The 24,462-nt window shown below is 49.8% G+C and overlaps 1 protein-coding gene across 4 annotated transcripts in view; it reads left to right on the plus strand.

Annotated features, from left to right (window-relative positions):
* SERTAD2 (SERTA domain containing 2) overlaps positions 1–5,308 on the plus strand; it is a 113,443-nt gene extending 108,135 nt beyond the window's left edge. For all 4 annotated transcript variants that reach the window (XM_073791305.1, XM_019942763.3, XM_019942760.3 and 1 more), the window contains one exon: positions 53–5,308. In XM_073791305.1, the coding sequence (XP_073647406.1) occupies positions 57–992 (936 nt within the window). In that variant the 5' untranslated portion in view covers positions 53–56 and the 3' untranslated portion in view covers positions 993–5,308. The remainder of the gene's footprint in view (positions 1–52) is intronic.
* Positions 5,309–24,462: the final 19,154 nt, after the last annotated feature.

Consider the following 24,462-nt stretch of genomic DNA (forward strand, 5'->3'; position numbering starts at 1 on the left):
AGAAATTCTTTTCTGTGGGATTGATTCCATCTCCTTCCTTTCTCCTTGGCAGATATATGTTGGGGAAAGGAGGAAAACGGAAGTTTGACGAGCATGAAGATGGGCTGGAAGGCAAAATTGTGTCCCCCTCCGACGGTCCGTCCAAGGTGTCTTACACCTTACAGCGCCAGACTATCTTCAACATTTCCCTTATGAAACTCTACAACCACAGGCCCCTCACAGAGCCCAGCTTGCAAAAGACCGTGCTCATCAACAACATGTTGAGGCGGATCCAGGAGGAGCTGAAGCAGGAGGGCAGCCTGAGGCCCGCGTTCCCCGCCTCTTCGCCGCCCGCCGACCCGCTGGGCTCCAGCTACCGGGAGGCACCGCCTGCCTTCAGCCACCCCGCGCCCGCGCCCTGCGAGCTGGGCGGCGCTGCGCCCCTGGAGGCCTGCCTCACCCCCGCCTCACTGCTCGAGGACGACCAGGACACGTTTTGCACTTCCCCGGCCGCGCAGCCTGCGGCCCCCGCCAGACTCGCACCTCCTGCCCTCCCGCCGGAAAAGGACAGCTTCTCCTCCGCCCTGGACGAGATCGAGGAGCTCTGTCCCACATCTACCTCCATGGAGGCCGCGGAGGCCACCACCGACGACCCGAAAGGGGACTCCGGCGGGCCCGGCGCGCAGAGACCCGAGGGGCTCCAGGACGGCCGGCCCGACGACCCGAAACTGATGGACTCCCTGCCCGGCAACTTTGAGATCACCACGTCCACGGGCTTCCTGACAGACTTGACCCTGGACGACATCCTGTTTGCCGACATTGACACGTCCATGTACGACTTTGACCCCTGCACGTCCGCGTCGGGGACATCCTCAAAAATGTCCCCCGTGTCGGCCGACGACCTCCTCAAGACGCTGGCTCCCTACAGCAGCCAGCCCGTCGCCCCGAGCCAGCCTTTCAAGATGGACCTCACGGAGCTGGACCACATCATGGAGGTGCTGGTCGGGTCCTGAGCCCCGGGGCCCGTCGCCTGCACCCCGCACCCCGACAGCTCTCCGCACTGTGCATGTACCCTTGCTTGCCTTTTTCTGAGAAAAAGAACATTCTACAAAAGGATCACACTAGTTTTTGCTTTGAGCAGAGTTGGAGTGCCTTCATCCAAGTATGACCACTTTTAATATGCTTTTTTGAGTGGTTCCTCAGAGACCTAGTACCCGGGAATAGGAAAGAATACATTTGAAGACAATGTCGCTATGTGGAATGACAAAAATAAACAGCTCAAGTGAAGCACAAGGAATAAGTTGGAAAAGCTGTAAATTGCATGTGCATATTTGTCTATTTTTTCTATAAGTTTTATTGCAAGAGGTAAAAAAAGAAAATATATATATATATTATTTAGATAATCTCAGTACCTTTTCCGGCATTTTCGCCCTGTATAGGTTGACTTGGCAATTCAGCCTTTTTAGAGGCATTAACTACTCCTCGTAAGTGTTGCATTTACATGGCTGTTTAGAAACTGCTGCCCAAATTTATTTTATATTTTTGTACAGATTCCGCAGTTTATGATATTGTTTTTCTAAAAACAAATGCTGTTTATACATATGAGATAGCTATTTTGATAGGATTTGCTCACATAGTTCCTGCAAACTTCAGATGTACAAGTTGCACTTGTACTTTTATAGAGTTGTAATGTTTTATATGTGTTTGGTGCAAAGAGAAAATTGGATCAAATCAATCGCAGTTGATGTCCCCAGACGCGCGCGCGCGCGCGCGCACACACACACACACACACACACACACACACACACGCAGCGCTTTAAGAAGGGCCAGGAGATATCACACCCAAATTTCACAAGCACCGACCCCCTGGCATGAACACCCGCCAGCACTGTGACTTCCAAAGCCAGAGCCACGTCTGCTCATCAAACTTGCATTAAGCAGTTGGCGGGAGGTGGCCATGGAGCTCGGGGTTTAAGTGATGGTTCTCTTTAGCTCTCTCTCTGGAGGGGAAGGCTACCAAGTACTCATTGTATTTATGCCAAGTCTGCGCTTTTAATTGTTTTTATTTTTTTAAACAAAACCCCAGATCTTTCCCTTTTTGGCATAATTTTATGAAGACCTGAAATTTTACACACGAACAAAATTTTATGAAAAGCAACTGACCTCTTCATGGAACTAAACCCTGTTGCGACGCTTAGGGCTCGTCAAGAAGGAACTCTCCCCCAGAAGGCATCCATCATGTCGCTCTGTTGTCTTTTCCTGCTTCCCTTCCTTAGAGCTTTCTTTCCCTCTGTTGCTAAGTGCTGAAAATGGCATCTTCACGATCACCACAGTGAGCCCAGCTCTCCTCGGCCCAGCCTAGGATGCACTCTTGTAACACGCATGGCTCCTGAACCTGGAGTTGGTCCCATTACGTCACGGCCTCCGATCTGGTTGCTTTCTTAAATCAACTGCTTTAACTACACTTTACAAGGCTGTTTTACCCAAATACACAGATAGGACTTTCTATGCATGTTCCCCTCCTCCCCCATTGCCATCCTCTCTCTGCCAGGAGAACTTGAGAACTAGCTTTTTATTCCTAGCGGTGTACATTTAATTTTAAAACGTTTGCAATGTATCATGCTTGTTGCCGAAATTGTTAATGGCCTTTCCGTTTCAGTTTTTTCTTTCTTCCAATGGTACTTTAGCTGGTTACAACCTATATTGTTGAAATGCAGGTGGCTTCTTTAGGAATAACTTTTATATTTATTTAAGAATTTTTAAATTATGGGATTTGTGTTGTTGTTGTTGTCTTTGTTGTTGGTCATTTGTCAATATTCAGTCACCAATTCTGCTCACTTCTTGCCATGGATAAAATTGAGTCTTTCTGGCCAATTAAAAAAGACAGCTTTATAAAATGGCACTTTAAACAAGCCATAGATAGTTTTATTTTTATAATACACATGGCAAAGCAAATACACTTTGATGAAGGAACTGCTCATCTAAGCAAAAGATTCGTGTATGATATGATTAAATCTCTCTACGTTCTGATTTACTCACCCCCCCCACCCCCTCCCGCCAACTTGAATGTGTTTTTAAAGGCTAATTATCAACTCAGACGAGCAGTGAGAAACCGATCAAACTGCACCGTTCTCCAGCAAGCACCCTCCACCGGACACCTCTTACTACTGCAGATGTGTCATTCCCTTTGATAGGACCAGGGACCATGTAGTTAAGGTGAGGGTTGTGGTAGATGCTTCCGGTGTCACCGTGCCTGTCCGTTTGAAGGGCTTCCTTTTCCTGTAGAGAACAAGTCCGCCCAGGCTCCATGCTTCTGCTAACTCAAGGACCTGGCAGACTCTCCACATGCCGCCCGCATACACATACGTGTACATGCACAATAGTGTTGATTATTCCGGACAATAACAGGGTAAGGCGGCTGATTTGCCATTGTTGAAAACTGATTGATAGTAACTTAGAACAACTGTACTTCGGTTGGATTAGCAAATCGTGTGTTTAAACAAATCCCATATGTTGGGCAGCAGTTCAAATAAGCACAGCGAAGTGTTGCCCACACGTGGTTCTCTGACTCTCCCGCGTTTATAAGTCTGGGCTTCAGGATCAAAAACAAAAACCCCCAACAGCAGCGCGCAAATGCTTTTTAATTCTCTGGACACCCTCACCGTAAATTCTTGATATTCAAGGTCTAATGAGGAAGACGTGGGGAATTAGTGGCCCTGTTTCAAAAGAACAAAACCATCAAGTGTTCCAGTTATCTTTGTGTCTTATTTTTACAAAGTGATGTCCCGACAGGGAAGAACGTGAGCCTGTGTGTGATCTCCAAGTCCCAGCTTGAGTGTGGGACGTGCTTCCAGATGCCACCCGGCAGCAGTGCCTTCCCGTTTCTAAAGGACATCCTGTGGCATTCAGAGCCAGGCAGGCAGTTTGAGGTGCCTTTACGAGAGGGACAGAGAGACATGCTGGGTGGGGCTGGGAGAGGACAATTATTGACAGTGATGTGCAATGAAGTGACAAGATGAGAGCAGAATAATAAGAGCTTTGAATTTGAAGTGATTTTTTTTCATAAGTTATTTATTCCTTTTTTTCTGTGTAAATATATTTATTTTACTGTGGAGCTCTAACAACATCTGGATCGTAACATGTGCAGAATGTATGTAGGAATTTATTCTCCTGTAGGAATGTCAATCTGTATTAAAAGGGGGTCCGAGCCAGACCCCTGGGTCTTCTCATCGTATGCACAGTCCACGTTCATTTTTACTCTCTCCTCTAATATGGGTCGATTTGAAATATGCAAAAGGTATGGATGAGGAATGTTTTAATACCTCCAAATTTTTAAGAAAATCAAGCATCAAAGGGTTGATATTTTTTAAAGTTTTTCTAGTCGCACTTTCTCTCTTTATGACAGAAGGGGCATCCACACCGACGCCCTCGCTCACACCAAAGGGTGAGAGCTAGCCACAGCCGCCTCCACCGGAGTGTCTTTCTCAGTTGTGCTGTTTATTGCCATAGCCCCTTGGAGTGTCCCAGCTGCCCTGAGATCGATCAAGGAAATTCCTTAAATAAATAAACTCCAAAGAGCCAAAGTGTCAACTTACGGATCATTTTTAAAGCTTAAATTTATTAACCACCTTTGTGGTAAACAATGAATTATGAATCCGCAGGGCAGCCTTCTCAAATGACAGGTGCAAAAAATAATAATAAGAGAGAGAGAGAGACTCTACTTTGTGCAGCGATTGTTATTCTCTGTATGAATTGTCTTAATTTCAAAATCTTGCTGTTACAAATTGGACCTTTATATGCTTTCTGAAAATAATTGAAAAGAGCATATTTAACCTGTTTCGGCTGGAAATGGTTGACTTCCAGTAACTGCCAACGGCAGTGAGGTGTGTGCGTCCTGCTTATGTACCGTTGTTTTCAGGGCTTCTAAGAATAAGTCTGAATGGTTCTTGAGAATTAGCCAGGATCAAATGCTCTTGCAAGCAAAGCCAATAAAAATTTTGGACGTCTTTTGGGGATAACAAGTTTGGAAGGGAAGTCGGTCCATACGAGCAAACAACCAAGATTTGGAAAAGATGTACATAGTGACATGTTTGGTGCATGGTTTTTGAGGAGGGCTTTTGTCAAACAGGAGGTGTAACCTTTCCCCCACAGACCTGAGAGCTGTGCCTTTTCTATGCAATATTACTAGACGTTACATCGGAACCCAGATGGTTGTATTCACATGTAGGTTTGGGCTGTAATCTAAACAATTGGACAGATTAAATGTACATGGAAATGAGCAGTCTTACTTTTGTAGTTTTATATTATACAATAAACAGTTAAAAGATGAGAGAGGCGTGTTTGCAGTTTCCTTCTGCCCGGAGCACAGCCAGCTCATGTGTCACCGTCTGCCCACGTCAGGGAACGGTCTGCCCGCGGCTTCTGCTGGAGTTGGTGCTGTCACCCGCCCCCTGTCTCTCACTCTCAGGAGCACTCTTCTCTCTCGGTTCTCCCCCTGCCTCTTGGGCCCTTCTCGGACCTCCTCCCCCAACTCTTACTAAACACTGGGTGGGGGGGTGTTCCAGCTCTTTGCTGAGCCTCCACTCCTGCTTGCTTTCCCGAGGGCACCTAATCCACTCAGGACTCTGAAAACGTATTTCCAGCCCCTACCTCTCTCCCAGGCTCTGGCTTGGTATCTGCCAAGCTTTGCCATCTCACGCTCAGTGGGTCTAAACCAGCCTTGTTCCCCCACGGGGCTGGGCCTTCCCCTTTGGGCCTCTCTTTGGCCTCATCACCCTTCTCCCAGGTGTGATTCCGCCGCCTCCTTTCCGAACTTACCACAGCTTCTTCCGCAGCCCGGACCCTCTTCCCCCCTCGCCTCCAGTTATTGCATCTGCTTCCTATCTGCTCTTCACTGCCACCTGCTTGTTTCTCTAACATCCTTGTTGCCCCCCCCCACTGGTATTCCACAGCACCGGTGGTTCACGAATTTGTTGCACATCCTCCAGCAGCCCGACCCACATTTCCACAGTGCGGCTCCCCACCCCTCCCACCATCTTCCACAGGGTCGTGGAGGAGATCCTGGGGAGTCTCCTTGGCAGCGGGGCCGTCTCTGAGGGCATCGTGTGATCTAGCCTCACCTCCTCCGGGCAGTTCCGGGCCACGATACTAGCTGGTGAGGGAATGGGGCTGGAAAATGAGGGTTCCGATCAGTCAGCAGTGGAATATGGTGGCAGAGCGGGGAGCGTTGGGGAGGTATTATAGGTTGAATTGTGTCCTCCGAAAAAGATCTGTTGAAGGTCTAACCCCCAAGACCTCAGAATGTGACCTTAATTCAGAAATAGGGTCTGTACAGAGAAATTAAAGTGAGGTTACTCGGGTGGGTCTTAATCCAATGACTAGTGTCCTTATGAAAAAAAAAAAAAAGGCGGGGTGGGGGGAGATTTTGACACATACAAGCACAGAGAACACCATGTGAAGACGAAAGCAGAGATCAGGGTAACATGTCTACACCCAAGGAGCACCAAAGGCTGCCAGCAAACCACCAGAAGCCGGGGGAGCAGGCTGAACAGAGTTCTTCCTCACAGCCCTCAGAAGGCACCAGCCCTGCTGGCACCTCTGTTTCCGACTTATGGCCTCCAGAACAATCTATTTCTATAGCTTAAGTCGCTCTGTGGTACTTTGTTACGGCAGCCCTAGCAGACTAACACGGGGGAGAAGAGGCTGAGCTCAATCCAGACATCCCGATGGAGATGCTCGTTAGGCTGCTAGAAATAAGAGGCTTTTTCTCAGTGGAGAGGTTTGTCTCTGGAATATGAGCGTCTGCTATTAATTAGAGATAGAGCTTTGGTGACTCGTTCAATCTCTCTGTGCTTGTGAGGAGGAGATACAGCCATGGCTCCTAAATCTCTTTGAACGTGTTGACGGTGCAATAAAAGTGCAAGCTGTGGATGTCATCTCTCCTCACGTGCCTCCAACTGCACCTAGTGCATAGTAGGCACTCAAAACATTTGTTTAATTAAAAACAAACAAAAAAACCCTGTGGTTCCTCCTCTACAGCAGGAGGGAAGCACAGAGCGTGGTCTTCCTTGTTTGGGTCCCAGGCCCACTCCCGTCCGGCCCTCTGGACGCCCCCATTGCCAGCACACTGCATGCCCTTGCTTGTGCCCCCACTTCAGCTGGTAGATATTCTACCCATCACTCCCAGGCCGAGCTCAAGTGTCTGTCCATGAAGCCTCCTCTTCTTCGGGACGGCTCTGCCTCTGCAGAGGCACTTAGCAAGCCGTGCCATGTCTCTGGCTAGCTGTGCAACTTTGTTTCCTGTGCTACCCCCCTGCTGCTGCTCTTTAGAGAGCAGTTCAAAGAGATTTAGGAGCCATGACTTTATCTCGTGATGTTCATCTTTGTCAGAGGTCGGCAAACTTCGGCCCTTGGGCCAAATCCTGTTTGTGTGAATTTTATTGGAACACGGCCGCATTCATTTATGTGTGTATTATCTATGGCTGCTGTCCTACTACGGTGACACAGAGACCGTAAGGCCCTCAAAGTCTAAAATGTTTGCTCTTTGGCCTTTAACAGAAACAGTTTACCAAACCTTGATCTTTGCAAACCATGCAATGCTTAGAACAGGGTCTGACCATAGTTGAGACCAGGCCAGACTTGCTGTGCTCAGGGGCTTACACAGACTGGGACGTCTGGAGAGGGGTCTGGAAAGCGAGTACAGTACAGAGGTGAGGGCAGGGATCCCAAGGACAAAGAGTGCGAGGTGGGGATGCGAGGGTCCGAGAGGGCGGAGGAGCCAGAAAAGCCCCGCGAGGATGGACATCTTCAGAACGCTTAACACCTAGGAAGGAAAGGGCCCCGTTTTACAGATGTGAAAGCTGAAACACAGAGGGGGGAAGTGATTCTTGTTTAAGGGGGGAGAGCATAGCATGGAGGTTCAGAGTTTGGCTCTGTAACTGGACCACCTGAGTTTGAAGCCTGGCTCCATCATTGATAGCCTGTAACCTTGGGCAAGTTCCCGAACCTCTCTATGCCTCAGCTTTCTCATCTGTTAGATGAGGGTAGTAATTGAGCTTATCTCATGCAAGGATAGGGATTAAAGGAGTCCATACATGTAAAGCACTTATAACAGTTCTAGGGAATTAAAACAAGAAGTCCACAAATGTTGGCTCTAGCTAACCTGAGAGTGGCAAGGCTAAAATCCAGGCCTCCACTTGGTGTGGGGTCTTAGGTTGGGCCATTAAGCAAACCTGGGGCATCTTAATGCTGAGGGCACGTTTTGTGGGACCACCACCATTTCCACGCTTGTGGTCATGACTCTCAGCTATGTATTTACTGAGGACACTGTGCTCCAAGCTTGTGTGGCAATCTGGGGTCCCAGAGTCCCTATTGTCTCCTCTGTCTTTGCTTTTAATGTCTGTTTGCTCCTCCTGGAAAGGAATCTTAACTGAATGTGGAGATTCAGGGTTACGACTTCCCGAGCACTCACACGAGCCAGACACCACTGAGTGCCGTGTATGGGATCTCGTGGACTCTGCCCGAGCCCTTTGAGGTTTATCTTACCACCTCTGCTTTACAGAGGAGGGAGTCCAGACTCAGAGAGGCTAAGCAACCGCCCAGAGGTCACACAGCTGGCATGTGGCAGAGCTGGGATTGCAGGCCAGGCCTCTCTGACCCTTATAACCCCTTCAGCACACTCTCCCGTCACCCATCCTCGCGCCTGGTGTCATCCAAGTCCACCTGCAGGCTGCTGGCTGGAGGCTGAGCAGGTGTCCCAATCCAAGCTTCACCTCTGTCACTTGCCTGACCTTGGGCAAGCCACTTCACCCCTCTTCTTCTCCACAGGGGCATGGCTCCCTCCTGGCACACTGAAGCATTAGCCAGTGGGACAAGACAGGAAGATGTCCCAGTGGGGCCAGCAGTGAACCAGGACCTGGGACTGCTCTTACAGGGCTGAAGTCTCTGTGTGACCTTGGGTCGGCTACTTCCCCTCTCAGGGACTCAGTTGGCTGGGTGGCAAAGGAAGGAGGCACACACATGCCACATGCTTCGGGCCATGGTTCTTCTTGGCTGCAAGCTGGAAGCATGGGGGCCTCCGCCATCATCTCTGGGCACGGAGCCCTAGGCCTCGGGATCTTATGGAATCGCTCAGGTGGGAGGAGAGCTGCTGCTCTAAGTCCCCCAGTGCCAGCCTTCCCGGCTGCTGGGGTGCAAGACCGGGAAGGCACACACACCGTCCCCGGAGCTGGGAATCCCCTTGCGGCAGGCTGGCTGTCCCAGTCCCACAGCCCGCCCCTGCTTCCCTCCCTCCCTCCCTCCCTCCCCTGGCAGGCGGGGAAGCCAAGCTGCCAGCTGCTAGCAAGGCCTATTGTTCAGCAGTGACAAGAAATGGTTGCAGGGGCCCAGACCCGGGAAGGGCTGGAGACAGAAAGGGGGAGGGGCGGGCCGAGCTGGGGAAATGTCTTCGAGGGGCCTTGGCTGCCTGGAGAAGCTGGAGCACAAACACCCCCAGCAGACTTTTTCACACTTGTCTTCCCGGGATGTCATCACTGGAGGATGTGCGTGTCACTGTTTTTGTGTGTTAGTGTTACCGCGTCAGGCTGCCTCTAGAAAAGGATTTATGGTCACTTGTCTCCCAGCTGAGTGCTGAAAACAGTGCCAGGTGGCCAAGTGCTTTGAAAATGGTGTTGTTCGAAGTCAGTCCAATCCACACGCTCATGGGAAATACCGCCTTCCTGGGCCTGGAGACGTTCCAGGGATCCTGGACATTTGTGTATAGCTTAATGGTGTAGGAAGCATTTCACATACATTTGTGCTGTTTGATTCTCGGGACGACTCTGGAGGGGGTGGCAATGGAGGGAGGCTGAGCTTGCTTGGGGAAACTGAGGCACACAGAGAGGCAGGGCTGCAGACCCAGGCTCTGGACTCCTAAATTTATTACCTTCCGGTGCTTCAGAGCTTAAAGAAACTGGCCAGAAACTTAATTATGAAAAATAATGGTCAACAGCCAGCCATGGAGCTAGAAGTTACAAATCCCTTGGAGCTTTGTAACAGACTCAGTGGGAACTGAAGTTATTCAGAGCTTCTGTTCTGTCCTTTCTAGTGCAGTAGCAGGGCCCTGAGCTGGGGAGGGCTTAGGAAAAATGAGGTAGGGCAGGACTGGTCAGGGAAGGAGGTGGGAGTTTAAGTTCAATGGGAAGTTGCTGGAGGGCCAGGAAGTGGCCTGATTCATGTTTAGAATGAATTTGAAATTTGAAATTAAAAATATGAAACCATTCACATTAACACTATATACTTAGGTATGAATCTAACAAAATATGTACAAAACTGATATGAGGAAAACTACAAAGCACTGATGAAACAAATCACAGAAGATCTAAATAAATGGAGAGATATTCCATGTTCATGGAGAGGAAGAGTCAATACTGTTTAGAGCTCAGCTCTTCCCAGCTTGACCTATAGATTCAACACAGTCCCAGTCAAAATCCCAGCAGCTTAGTTTGTGGACATTGACAAACTGATCCTAGAGTTTACGTAGAGACGCAAAAGACCCAGAACAGCCAACACAATATTAAAGGAGAAAAACAAAGTTGGAGGCCTAACTACCCAACTTCCAGACTTACTATAAAGCTACAGCAATCAAGACAGAAATCACAGTATAGGAAAAAGAATAAACAAATAGATAAACGGAATAGAACAGATTGCCCAGAAGTACACACACACAAATACAGTTAACTAATCTTTGACAAAGGAGCAAAGGCAATTCAGTGGAGACAGGATAGTATTTTCAACAAATGGTGCTGGAACAACTGGCCATTCACACACACACGCACACACACTAAAAGAATCTAGACAAAGGCCTTATACTCTTCACCAAAATTAACTCAAAAGAGATCGTAGACTTACGTGTAACACGTGAAACTGTTTAAAACTTCTACAAGATAACACAGGATAATCTAGGTGATCTTGCATTTGGTGATGACTTTTTAGATAAAACACCAAAAGTATGACCCATGAAAATTATAAATTGGACCTTATTAAAATGTAACATCTCTGCTCTGCGAAAGACACTATTAGGAGAATGAAAAGAAGCCACAGACTGGGAGAAAATCTTAGCAAAACAAAGTAAACAGTCCAAGTCCAATTAAAAACGAGCGAAAGATCTGAACAGACACCTCACCAAAGAAGATATACGGATAACAAGCATATGAAAAGTGGTCAACATCACATGTAATTAGGGAATTGTAAATTAAAACAATAATGAGGTACCACCACACACCCCAAAACACTGACAACACCAAATGTTGGTGAAGATGTGGAGCAACAGGAACTCTCATTCATTCTTGGTGGGAATGCAAAATGGTACACTTTGGAAGACAGTTCGGCAGTTTCTTAAAAAGCTAAGGATACTCTTACCATATGATCCAGCAATCATGCTCATAGATATTCATCCAAACAAGTTGAAATATAATGTCCACACAAAAATTCAGCACACAAATATTTATAGCAGCTTTATTCATAACTGCCAGAAACTGGAAGCAACCAAGATGTCCTTCAATAGGTGAATGGATAAACAAAACGTTTATTGATGCCGAAAGCTCAGCCTCTCTGTACATCAGTGCCGAATCAACTCTCTGAGATAGAGTTTTGGGTGAAGCACCCCAAGCTCTGGTCTGCCTCAGGACCTTTGCATTTACTGTTCCCTTCCCCTCTATCTTTGTATTTCATTGAACCCTATGAAATGACTATTTTTGTAGATTAAAAAAAGGTTAAATATCAGGATTCCTAATATATCTTATTCCTTCTCATCCTCCAAATCTCAGCTCAGATGCCACCTCCTCAGAGTGGCCCTGACTGACCATCCCACTCCCAAGTAGGCATATCACTCTGTTTTATTTTCTTAGTAGCATTTATTACCATGTGAGGTTATCTCATTTATTCGTTTGCTTTCTCCTTCTCCTTCTCCTTCTTCTTCTTCTTCTCCTTCTCCTTCTCCTTCTCCTTCTCCTTCTCCTTCTCCTTCTTCTTCTTCTTCTTCTTCTTCTTCTTCTTCTTCTCCTTCTCCTTCTTCTCCTTCTTCTCCTTCTTCTCCTCCTTCTCCTCCTTCTTCTTTCTCCTTCTCCTTCTCCTTCTTCTTCTTCTTCTTCTTCTTCTTCTTCTCCTTCTTCTCCTTCTTCTCCTTCTTCTCCTCCTTCTTCTCCTTCTTTCTCCTTCTCCTTCTCCTTCTCCTTCTCATTCTCCTTCTCCTTCTCCTTCTTCTTCTTCTTTTCTCTCCTGTAGTATATAAACCTCCTGACAGTAGGGACCTTGTCTTGGTCAATAAGCTTCTCAGAGAACAGATGGTCTGGGGACCCCAGATAATTGTACCACCCTAGGGAGGGGGAAGCTACCCCACTGCCCCTGAAATTTGACTGATGTCATATTTCCAGCCAGCTCTCTGGTTGGGAACAGAGCCTGATTTACCTGACAGAACAATAGGGAAACATGATATTTTCCCCTTATGTGTTGAGGGCCAAGTTCAAAGCCTCCTCCGTTGGTAGAGTGGAACAGCAGCATGGGCTGGAGGCAGAGATGACTGAGTGGGAACCAGCTTTGCCCCAGCTACCACCTCCTCCAGCCTGTCCCCCCGTAACAATAGAATAGCTTTCCTTATACTTACCATGTTTCCTCAGCTCCTACTCTGATGCACAACCTTTAGTGACTCCCTATTGCCATAAGGAAATATGCAAACCCCTTTTCAGGCTTTCGAGGCCCTGCTTTCTCGCATCCCACTGACTCTTCCAAAAGTCCCCTGCCTAGGACACCCTCTTTCCTCCCTACCTCCCAGGCCCTTCCCATCCTCTGGAGTTCAGGCACACCTCTGGGAACCTTCCCTGACTGCCTGTGCTCACAGGCTCCTGTGCCCCCCGCCAACCCCCCCGCCATTCGTTTGCTCAGCTCATGGGGTTTCGAGGATTGCTGGGGCCTGTTTCAGAGCTCAGGCTCCAGAAGAACAGGGACTGAGTCCAGGGAGTGTGAGCGCCAGCTGGCTGCAGAGTGTGACTTGTTGGAAGGGGAAGGAGGGGAGACTGAGGGGCCTCCCAGTGGGAGAGGACCTTTGTCTCCTCCTTGGTGGGTCCAGACCCCTAAGAGCACACCAGCTCAGGAAGCTGGGCCACAGTGCTCTGGAGAGGGGTCCATGCAGCCGTCCCTCCTTCCCTTCCTCTCCCTCCCCCAGTGTGGAGCCAGCCGAGTTGACTAAAGTGGCAGGAAAAATGTCCCCCAACCCTTCCAAGCTGCTGCACATCTGTGCCCAGACAAAGCCAGCTATTAATCCTAGCTTTTGTGTGAGTGTTTGGGTGTTGAATTCCACTTGGATCTGCCAGCCTTTGGAAGGGGAGATTGGAGGGGATTTAGTGACAACAAAAGGAACCCACTGAGGGGAATGGGAGGGGGCCAGGGGAGCTAAGAAACCCAAGTGCATTCACTCTGAGCCTGGTGAGGGCTCCTGGGAGCCCAACTTCAGCCAGAGCCTAGCAGGGCTCCCAAATTCCCAGGGTCTGAGTCACAAAAAGAGGCCACTCCCCAGGAGAAAAACACCAGCTTCACGGGCCTGCTGTCCACTCCAGATGCTGTCTGGGCCTCGGCCCCAGCCTGACAGGGCCTGTGCCCTGCCCCGGTACCGCCTCTTTCAGACTGGGGCAGCCCACTGCCCAGGGAAGTCCAGGATGGAGGGAGACAGGAAATAGGGAGCAGGCAGAAGCCCCAGGGACTGAGTCCAGATCAGGGAGAGCCTCAAAGTCCCCAGGAGTCCCCAGCCAAGTCAACCGCACAGCAATAAGGGCCGAGGGCCTGAGGCACTGGGCTGCCTAGTTGCCTGGATCCGGTTCTCCCGAGGAGCCCTTGGGCACGTGGTCCCAGCCAGATGCTGAGCCTCCAGGGACTCCTGTTCCCACAAACCCTAACTCTGGCTGAGGCATCAAACCCTCAGAATAGCCCTGGACAGGGTCATGGTGTGTGTGTGTGTGTGTGTGTGTGTGTGTGTGTGTGTGTGTCTTAGAATGTCCAGTAATTCTGAGGGGGAAGACCTGCCGCCCCAGGCAGGTGTTATTTGACTAGTTTATGTAGCAGAAGCTCTGATCTCATTGCTAGATTAATAAGCGGCCTGAGGTGTGAACTGAACCCCACCCGCCAATCTGCCCCTGCCCCTCCTGCTTTGTGAATTTCACTTTTTAAAATGCGCTCCCCATCTGTGGCTGTTTGACCCCCAAAGGCTCACCAAGCTGTGGAGCTGTTGTCTGACACAGTGAAGTACAAGTTGTTTTAACTCTGTGTGGTGCGGAGACATACCCCGAGCTTCCTCCACATTTCTCTACCTTATCTGAGATGTCTCGTCATATTCATTCATTCATTCAATAGTTGACTGAAGTACTGCTCTGCAGGCCAAGTTCTGCTTTAGCTGCTGGGCAGGAGATGCAAAATGTGGCTGCCTGCTACAACGAAGTTTCCGGGCTTAATGAATGATTTTCTAGTGGTTGTTAGCACATCCACAGATGTTTTAGTCTACCTTAATTAACTCTAGAAATAAAAGGGTGAACTCGAATCATTCGTTCATTCATTCCCTCACTCATTCAGGAGAGGTGAAGTCAGGCTGGCCCACCAGGTCCTCTGTACTAAAAACCCCAAATGTTCTCCCAACTCTCTCCTGGTCTTTGGGGAAGGGGACTTCACAGGTGCTATAAAGGCTCTCTCCTCCTGGCACTGTTTCTGGTGGACCTGGTCTCCGGCAGCCCCCCTCCAGAGGCGAGTGAAGAATAGGTGGGCCATGTGCTGCCTCCAGGACGATGGCCTCCTCTGGGTCAGCGAGCGGGCGCAGCTTCTCCAACTCCGGGATGGAACCTTCTGGAAGCCAGAAAGCCACTCCATTCCTGGTTTTGTCAGAGAGCACCTGCACTGTTGCTGAGGAGGCTCCCCGAGGATGGGTGAGAGACCCCGGCTGCTGCACTGCTTGCAGAACCCCATACCCGGGGACACCTCGCTCTACACTGGGTCCCGTCCATAGGGGCTTCCCGCCAGGTTGACAGCGAGGGCCTTGGAGGCACAGAGATGGTCATGGGAGTTGAGAGGATCGGTGACTGCAAGTGGTTTTTAATCCCTTTGTCCTACATTGTAAGGGACGGGAGTTGGGGGCGGCAAGATGAGTCCACAGGCCTTGGGCGGCACTGACGCATCCGCACGTGGACTGCGATAAATGGGGTTACTACTGTGGGGGGAAGGTCAAGACAGGTACCGGTCTGCGGGCATCTAAGGATGGGGTGTGGAGAAGGGCTGGGGTCGGGAGACCTCACCAAGTGCGGCTCGCAGGTAATCGGTCCTGGCGCAGAGACTAGGCAGGCCCTTCTGCATTCTGTGGCTCTGGGGCTCGGCTTCTCTCTCCAGTTTTCCTCCCAAGATGGTCACAGGACCTCAGTGAGGGTCACGACCATCAGAGGCTCCCTGTGTGTATCTGCCCACCCCTGGGGCAGGAAGGGCCTGGCTTCGCAAATCAGTAATGATCAGAAGTACCATTTATTGAGTGCCACATGCCAGGTGACGTGCTAAGCTCTTTACGTTGCATTAGCTCTGTGAAGACTTGCAACCACCCATGAGGTCAGCACTATTATTATTCCCACTTTATAGCTGTGCACACCGAGGCTTAGAGAAGTTAAGGACCTGACCCAAGATCAAATAGCTAAACGGAGGTGGAGCCAGGACTTCAAAACCTGGGCTCTACTCTATTCTGATGGGGATCCCTAAGACCTCTGGATCTTCTACTTCCCCAGGGCCACCTCCCTCAGCCATTTCACAGCCCAGCAATGTGGAAAAGGCCTGGAAGAGGAGGGAAAATCCAGTTTGAGCCTCTAGTTTGGCCTCTTGGTCAAAGGTGAGATGCAGTGAAGAAGATGAGTGGTCAGCAGATTATCTGGAGCTTTTATTGCTCCAGGATGACCCCTCTCCTCTCAGAAGAAAACAGATTAGCAGATTTTGCTCTTGAAGGTAAAATTTTAAAATGAAAAGTTTTTTTTTTCCTTTTAACAAAAGCAAAGCCAGAAAATACAGAGACACAAAAATAAACATGTAAAATGCCTTTCTATTACTCAGAGGTGATGACTGCTAAAACCTTGCATATATTTTTGTCAATATGCAAATATTTTGTCAATATGCACTTTCTAAGTGCAGACACATACACGCACATGCTTTTTCACACTATATTTTTAACAGAGTAAAAATGGTATTATTTGGAAACTGCTTATTTTTTTTCACTCAGTAATTTATCTAAACATCTTCCTAAGCAGGGACATATTTATTCACCCACTATATCATATTCAACAGCTGTGTGGCATTCTATTCTACGGCTGTACCGTAATTCGTTGAACTAATCTCCTAGTGGTAAGTATTTAGGAATTTCTACTTTTTGTTCCTGCTGTGATCAGCAGCTCGAGTTAAAATCTCAGTACATCCTTATGTAGAACCTTGAAGTGAAATTAATGAGTCAAAAGGTGTGTGTGTGTTGCCCAAGAACCCTCAGGAAAGGTTGTAGCCATTTATTCTCATATTCAGAGACCCCTGCCCCTGCCCCACCCAGTGCCTGCAAGCGTGCGTGCGCATACGCGCACGCACACACACACACACAAACTGTTGCTATTTCTGGAATATTCTTGCATTTAAAAAACAGGTTGACAATTTGATACATGAAATACTATCTCATTATTGTTTTATTTAGCATTTCTTTCATTATTAATTGGGGTCAACCGTTTTCATGTGCCTGTTAGCCACTTTTATTTCTTCTCTCAGTTGCCCGTTCATGTCCTTTGTCCATTTTTCTATTGGATACTCTTCTTTTAGCACAGTTGTCCTATTTAAGTGAGTAGTTCTCAACCCTGGCGTATTAGAATCACCCGGAGGACTTTAAAGAAAGAAAGAAAAAAGGGAGGGAGGGAGGAGTGAGGAGGGAAGAATGACAAGGGCAGGAAGGAAGAAAGGGAAAAGGCCCCATCCCTGAGTAAATATTTGGTGGAGCCTGGGTTTCAATATTTTTTAAAGTGTTCTCGTGCTTCTAATTTGCAGCCATGGCTGAGACCCTTGTAATAAATTAGATTTCTCCCACAGTCTGGCTCCAAATGCTTTCATCGCAGAATCTATTTTCATTTCTTTGACACCCAGTTTTCTCTTGTGAAAAATGGGCAGCAGAACTGGGAAGCAACACAGCACCCTCATCCCAAATTCTATAAATCCCATCGAGGAGGCTGGAGTTTCAGGAAAGAGGGTGAGGAAGACACTGCGGTCAGGCTCTCTGACAGGCAGATTGGAAAAAATTAAAAATGCTCACTCAGGCAATTAAACTTTCCCTGAAGACAGCCTGAGCCCTAAATGGAGGGGACAAAGCTGGTGTTCTTCAGAACACGTTTGCTTCTCTACTGCACCCGCCTTCAGATGCACAGCAATCTTGCCCTCTCTGGGGCTTCAAGGTGTAGAGTTAAAGTCTTATCTGAGGCATTTCATCTCCTTTCAGATGTCAGCAGGAGACAAGAGGAGTGCAGCCGGGGAATCAGGTCCTTCAGGAGGGAGCCATCCCCCTGGCACCCAGGCCTGCCCTGGGGATGGGACGGATCCCTGGGTCGGTGCAGGGGCTGCCTCCACCACCTCTATTCCTCTCAAGGGGGTTATGACATGCTCAAAACAAACTTGAGTACCGTTAAAGCTCAAAGGCTCTGTCCCCTTCCCCCCACCATAGTGCAGGGTGCGCAGGTCCCACCTGGGGGACAGGATGGGATGAAAGGGTCTTTCTGGTGAATCAGGCAGGAAGGTCACTGGAAACCCCCAGGCTGGCTTGGTGCCACTCCAGGTCGGGCACACGGAGCACAGCAAACGTGAGCCTTCCCGCCACCGCCGCTGCCGCTGCGCCCGAAGATGGTAGAACACGTGCCTCTGCTTGAACCCTGGCCCACCTGGTGCCTGTGTGTGAACCCAGGCCTCTGTTTCTTCATCTGTAAAATGGAGTTGGATGCTGATGTTCAGGGCTGCCGAGAGGACTAAAAAGAGCGGTATGTGGGGCTTCCCTGGCACAGTGGTGGCGCAGTGGTTGAGAGTCCGCCTGCCGATGCAGGGGACACGGGTTTGTGCCCCGGTCCAGGAGGATCCCACATGCTGCAGAGCGGCTGGGCCCGTGAGCCATGGTTGCTGGGCCTGCGCGTCCGGAGCCTGTGCTCCGTAACGGGAGAGGTCACGACAGTGAGAGGCCTGCGTACCGCAAAAAAAAAAAAAAAAAAGCGGTATGTGGCACATTGCAGGTCCTCAGTAAATGCCAGGAGCTCTCTGTGTCTGCCCCTCCACGCCCTTTCCCTACCCTCGCCTGTCAGAGCTGAGGGCTCCAGTCGAGCTCAGGAATCTCCAACCCCTTTTTCATCCCCACGGCCCGCACTTATTCCATTTCTTAGGGACAGGGAAGGCGGCCCTGCCTACATGGTCCCTGGGCTCCCAGCGCTGAGTGGAGCTTGCCCCGGAAGCTGCACCCCTCCGCCTGTGCCCAGGCTGCGCCCAACCTCCCTGCCTTCTCTCCTACCATCTCCTTGAGAATCCCACGCCTTTGCACTTTCCTGCCCAGATTTAACCAAAACACGTACTGTAAACCTAATATTTATTGAGTACCTACTTTGTGCCAGGGACCAAGCTTCATCTCCATTACCTTATTAATTGTTCACAGGAAGATTTTTGTTACCCCATTTTACAGATGAGGAAAGTCAGACTAGTTCTTTGTAAAATCACAGGGCATTAGAGAACTGGATTCTCATGCCACCATGCTGTGCTTGGTGTCATATACACTGACTGCCTATGTGCCTGCCCCAAGGAGCTTAAATTCCAGCAGACGTTCTCTCCCCCTCTCCTCAGCTCCCACTGCGTCTTGCTCTGCTCCCTCTTCACCATTTATCCCACCCTGCCTTGCATTGCTATTTTCTGGGTACCTCTCATCTCCTTTGACCATGGGTTCCCCCAGGACAGAAAATGTGTCTTTGTATCTTCATCTTTGAGTCTGGCACAAAGCTTAGAACACTGTAGGTTCTTAAATTATGTTTCTAATTCTAAAGTAACGTGTTCAGTATAGAAAAAAAAAAAAAGGAAAACACAGAAAAACTAAAGCAGAAAAGAAATATCACCTATGATCCCACTACCCAGAGAAAACTATTGTTAATATTTAGGCAAATTTCCTTCCAGTCTCTCTCTCTCTATATATAGTATTTATAGATATATAGTTTTTATTCTGCATAAAGTAGACATTTACAATACCATTTTCTATGATGCTTTTTTTAAAGTGCTCTTTGCTTCTGATTTTTTTTAAAAATATTTATTTTATTAATTTATTTGGTTGCACCAGGTCTTAGTTGTGGCAGGCGGGCTCCTTAGTTGTGATGTGGGAAGTTTTAGTTGCGGCATGAATGTGGGATCTAGTTCCCTGACCAGGGATCGAACCCGGGCCCCCTGCTTTGGGAGCACGGAGTCTTAGCCACTGCGCCACCAGGGAAGTCCCTATGATGCTTTTTTACCTTATATCATGAGCAATTCCCACATCATTAGAAATTCTTTGAAAATGGTGTTTTTTGATGGCTGTAGAGTGTTCTCTCCTGTGACGGTGCCCCTCCTGTTTAAATCACTCCCATAAACAACTCCAAATGTTGTGGTTCATTTATAGCCTCTCTGATTATTCCCAGAGGAGAAATACCTGAAGTGGAATTGCTGAGACAAAGAGAAAGGATATTTCCAAGGCTCTTGGCACATTACAGTTGGCTCTGAACAAAGCCCTGCTCTATCAAACCCTCTTCCATCCCCACCCACCCAGATGTACTCACCTACTAGCTGGAAGGCCCAGTGCCCTAGGGCCCCCTTTCTCATTTCAACTCCCCCTGCCTTTTCAAATGGTCAGAAGCAGGTGGGAGGGTCCTGGGAGATGGGACTTGAGAGACTTGGCCAACCGATGCCCAAATCTACCCCTCTCTGATCTGCACTCCATCATCAGAATGACTCCTTTGGGTTAAGGGCAGTGTGACTCAAAAGTTGTTGGTTGTACAATGGACTTCTACTTGGAGACATTCCCCCTAAGCCATGGCCACCAGGCAGATCTTCTTAGTCACTAGATTAACAGCCGAGACTTGGGCCTCAGGGATTGGAACATTACAAAGTTATGCATGTTTTTAATTTTATTGAATATATTATGTAAAAATATTAAAGATTAATCTGGGGAAAAAAGAGAAAATATCATGCCTACATCTTTTCCCTTTTCCCACATTTTTCTAGGTCAGGGAAGTAGTCTCTGTGAAAGGGAAATAACCTTTAGTGAACCTTTAGATCAGTATCTTCAAAAGTATCCAACACTTTCTTGGATAGATTTTCATTCAGCCTATAATGACATCCATAGAGCAATGGCCATGGGTCTCTAGCACAGGGCTGGATATATGAGCCACCAGGTGCTGTGAGCCCCTCAGAGGCCATGGCCAATACAGCCAGAGTGCTTTTCCAGCTCCACTGTAAACAATTTGGGATTTAATCTAAAGAGATTCTAAGTGGGTCAATTCTTTGAGGTAATTTGTGTCAATTTCGAAGTCACTCCTGGTCATCGTCCAGGAAAGACAATTTTTATTAAAGAACCCCAGGGCTGCCTGTAGGGACAGCCTCCCCGATCCCTCACCAGTCGACACTCAGCAGAGGCGGATGGCTGCGCAGAACAGCCCGCTAACTGAGGGAACCCAGGCAGGATCGTCGTCCTCAGGGAGCTCAGCCTGCCCTCCCACCGAGCTGGGCTGGGCGGTGTCCGTGCTCCAGAGCGGCGGTTCTCAAGCTTCGCGAACGTGCGGGTCTCTGGCAGGGCCTGGGAACACAGCCTGCTGGGTCCAGAGACCAGTGCTGGCCCGAGAGTCTGCATTTCTAAGTTCAAGTTCCGGGGGGATGCCGAGGCTGCTGGTCCCAGGGTCACACCTCGAGGACGCTAGCCCGGGAGCTCGGAGAGAGGGAACCAGGGGCACCCCGGGGCGGAGGGGCGCGGAGGCCGGGCCCGGGGCCTCCCGACAGGGAAGCGGCGGAGGCCGGAACCGCGGGCGGCGGCGCGGCGACTTGGTCCGGGTGACACGGGGGCGGCGGGCGCCTTGGCGGCGGCGGCGGGAGACCCCTCCGGCCACCCAGGGCGCGGCGGCCCGGCCTCCCTCCCCGGCCCCGCGGCAGCTCCGGGGCGCCCCGCGCGGCTTCCCGGGCCTCTGCGCCCACCGCCCGGAAGGGAGACAAAGGCACCACGGGGGACGGAACTGGAGCGTCCCTCCTGAATGTCCAGACTGTCTGGGCCCCTGCTTCTCACACCCTTCCTCCTTCATGGCTGTCATTGGCGCTGGGCTCTCCTCCCTGCCCACGGCGGGGGCGGGGAGAGGAGAGCGCGCTCCACATGCAGTCGCTACTCTCACTACCCGCCCCGCACCAGGGGCCGCCGTCTAGAGCCCCAGATTCCATCCCCAGAGCGGCTTCTCACAGCCATGTGACCTTTACAGCTCACCTCAGCTCCCTGGCCTCAGTTTGTCCTGGTGTAAAGCAACTGGGTTGGAGGGGGATGTTTCTGAACTTCCTATCCTATCCACCTTGACCTGTGAGTGGCAGGTGGTGGGATGGGGTCTGGTGCAGGCAGAACACGGTTGAAGCTGGGTAGGGGCTGTGAGGTGGTGGAGGAAAGGAAGAGGGGAAGCGGGAGGGGGCCTCCCAGGTACCTTTGCAAGCTCTGCCCGCCCTCAGTCCTGGCCTCCATGTGCGGGCTGGCAGAGCCCCTACCCAGGGAAGACGCCCATGGGAATCCCCTCGCTAGCTGGGTGCCCGGTTTGCAGTCACTGTTTGCCAGAGGATGAGGAAAGGGACAGGAAGGAACGTGCAGGCTGGACTGGAAAATCCAGCTGTGCAGGAGGAGCCCTGACTGTACTTCACACTGGAAGCTGAAGCCTTGCTTGGCCCTGTCTCCGGGGCACATGCCCTGCTGGACCCTGGGGAGCCCCGTCCAGGGGCACAGCTGCCACTGGGTTGAGAGCTCCTGAGCCAAAAGTCTAGTAGCTTTTAGCTTTGAGGCCACACACATGTGCTCCCAAGATTGTGTGGAAATATTATTTTCAACTTAAATCCATCTTCCTACAGATTTACTCAATGAGTTCAAAGATGTTCAAAATTAAGAGTTCTTAATTTACAGGCTTGGCAGCAGCTTCCAGCACATTAACCCGAAGGCCTTATATCCTCCTCAGCCCACCCCTGCTCCCCTCCGCAGAAAGGGAAGTGCCCACAAAATGTCCAGATGGTTCAGAGAAGTATGTAAGTCTGTTTGCAAGCAGCAGAAATGCCTCTCCAAGTAGCTTAAAGATATATGCACCTATAAAATATATAAATATAGACCGTATTTTATATGTGTATTTGGCTCACAGAGTCTAAATAAAGGTTAAAAACTGGTAGGAAGGACAGGGATGTTGTTGGGCCCTGAATGTGACAGGACTCTCTGATGGCAACTCCCAAGCTTAACAACTTAAAGTCTCACTGCCAATTTTCTCCAAAAATCTTAGAGCGAGGAGATCCTTAGCAAACCTATCTGAGAAGGGTCTGCCAGAGGCCCAGACCACTTCACCACGCACTGGGTCTGGGGAGAGGCTCCTTTAGACCTGAGCCTGCACGGGGCATGGGGAGCCTACTTCCTGGTAATGGTTCCAAAATACAAGGACCTCCACTGCCCAGGACTGACGAAGCCCACACAATTCTCAGGCTGGCACCCACCAGCCAGTTCTGCCAGAGAGCTGGGACCAGCAGGGTGAGGCCAGCCTCCCCGAAGGGGTGGCCACGTGAGAATTCGACCTGTTCAGCAGAAGTGGTCAAAGCCACTGTGTGCAGTGGTGCGGGTTGTGCACTGCAGCTCTGGAGGTGCTATGTGTGCTGTTGACTCTGTGAAGGCGCCCCCTGGAGTTGTGCAGCGCACAGTGCGTGTGGCTCTGGAGGCATTCCTGTTATTCAGGACAACCGGGTGATCTTTACAAACAGATTAGAAACAGAGCTTCCTGAGGTACCTGCACACACATGGCCTCATGGAAGCCACCGGCCATGGTTCAGTGACTTGATTTCTCTGGGGGTCACACTGCATTCTCAAGGTGGGGTGCACTGGTCATTGTGGTAAACGCAGATGGAAGCCTTGTTTCAGGCCCCACCTGCCCTGTGAACCACTGGGGCCTGCCTTGCAGCAGCAGGGAACATCCCCAGAGTGGCCCAAGCACTGGACTTGTAGTTAGAAGCCCCAGACCTCCATGAAAGGGGAGACATGTGACCTTGGTCCAGTGTCATTCTATGTGGTAGTTTCCTACGACTGAGTAACAAATTACCACAAACTGGGGGGCACGAAACAACAGAAATTTATTCTCTCACAGTTCTGGAGGCCTCGAATCCAAATCAGGGAGTCAGCAGGACTGGTTCCTTCTAGAGGCTCTGAGGGAAAAACAGTCCTATGCCTTTCTCCTGGCTTCTTCTGGTTGCTGGCTATCCACACGATCCTTGGCTTGAAGACACATCACTGCAGTCTCCGCCTCCATCTTCACATCCCCTTCTCGCGGTGCGTCACTTCTCCCTTCCTCTTCTCCCTCTTTTTAAAAAACTAAATTAGGAACTTCCCTGGTGGTCCAGTGGTTAAGGCTCTGTGCTTCTACTGCAGGGGGTGCGGGTTTGATCCCTGGTCGGGGACCCGCACGTGGCGCAGCCAAAAAGTAAAAAACAAAAAAAACCCTGAATTTAATTTTTTATTGTGGTAAAATATGCATAGCATACAATTTACCATTTTAACCACGTTTAAGCATATAGTTCAAAGGCATTAAGTACTTCCACATCCTTTCCTCTTTTACAAAGACAGTTGTCATTGGGTATAGAGCCTACCCTGATCCAGGATGTCTCATTTTGAGCTCCTTAATTACATCTGCAAAGACTTTTTTTTTTCCCAAATGAGATCATAGTCAAAAATTGGGGGGAGATGTCTCTTTTGAGGGGGCTGCCGGTCAACCTAGCCCCTATGGCCTCCAACCCATACTTTTCTCATCTATGAAGTGGGAATCATCACACTTCCACCTCTACCTGGTTGGTTGTGGGCACTTAGGTGCCATCTGTGCTGAGGGGTCAGGGGCAGCAGGCCTGGCTTGTCTTGTAGTTGCCCTGAGTGTGGCCCTGATAAGCCCGGTCTCCATGTGGCCTGAGTTTTGGCACCACGGGGACTCCCCATGAGAGGGAGAGCTCTCCTGCAGAAGGGCAAACAGGCACCTGGTCAAGACCCAAGGAGGAGGCCGGGGTGGGGACAGGCTGGACATGCTGCCTCGTTGACCTCTCTCTACCTGTAGAAAGCACTCCTTGGACGACCCCTGTGACTTTGATGCAGAACGGGGAACGAGAGTCGGGGAACGAGAGTGAGTGTCATCCTGGAGACCATCCCCACTTCCACAGGCCACC

This window comes from Tursiops truncatus, chromosome 14, assembly GCF_011762595.2.
Source record: "Tursiops truncatus isolate mTurTru1 chromosome 14, mTurTru1.mat.Y, whole genome shotgun sequence".
NCBI lineage: Eukaryota > Metazoa > Chordata > Mammalia > Artiodactyla > Delphinidae > Tursiops > Tursiops truncatus.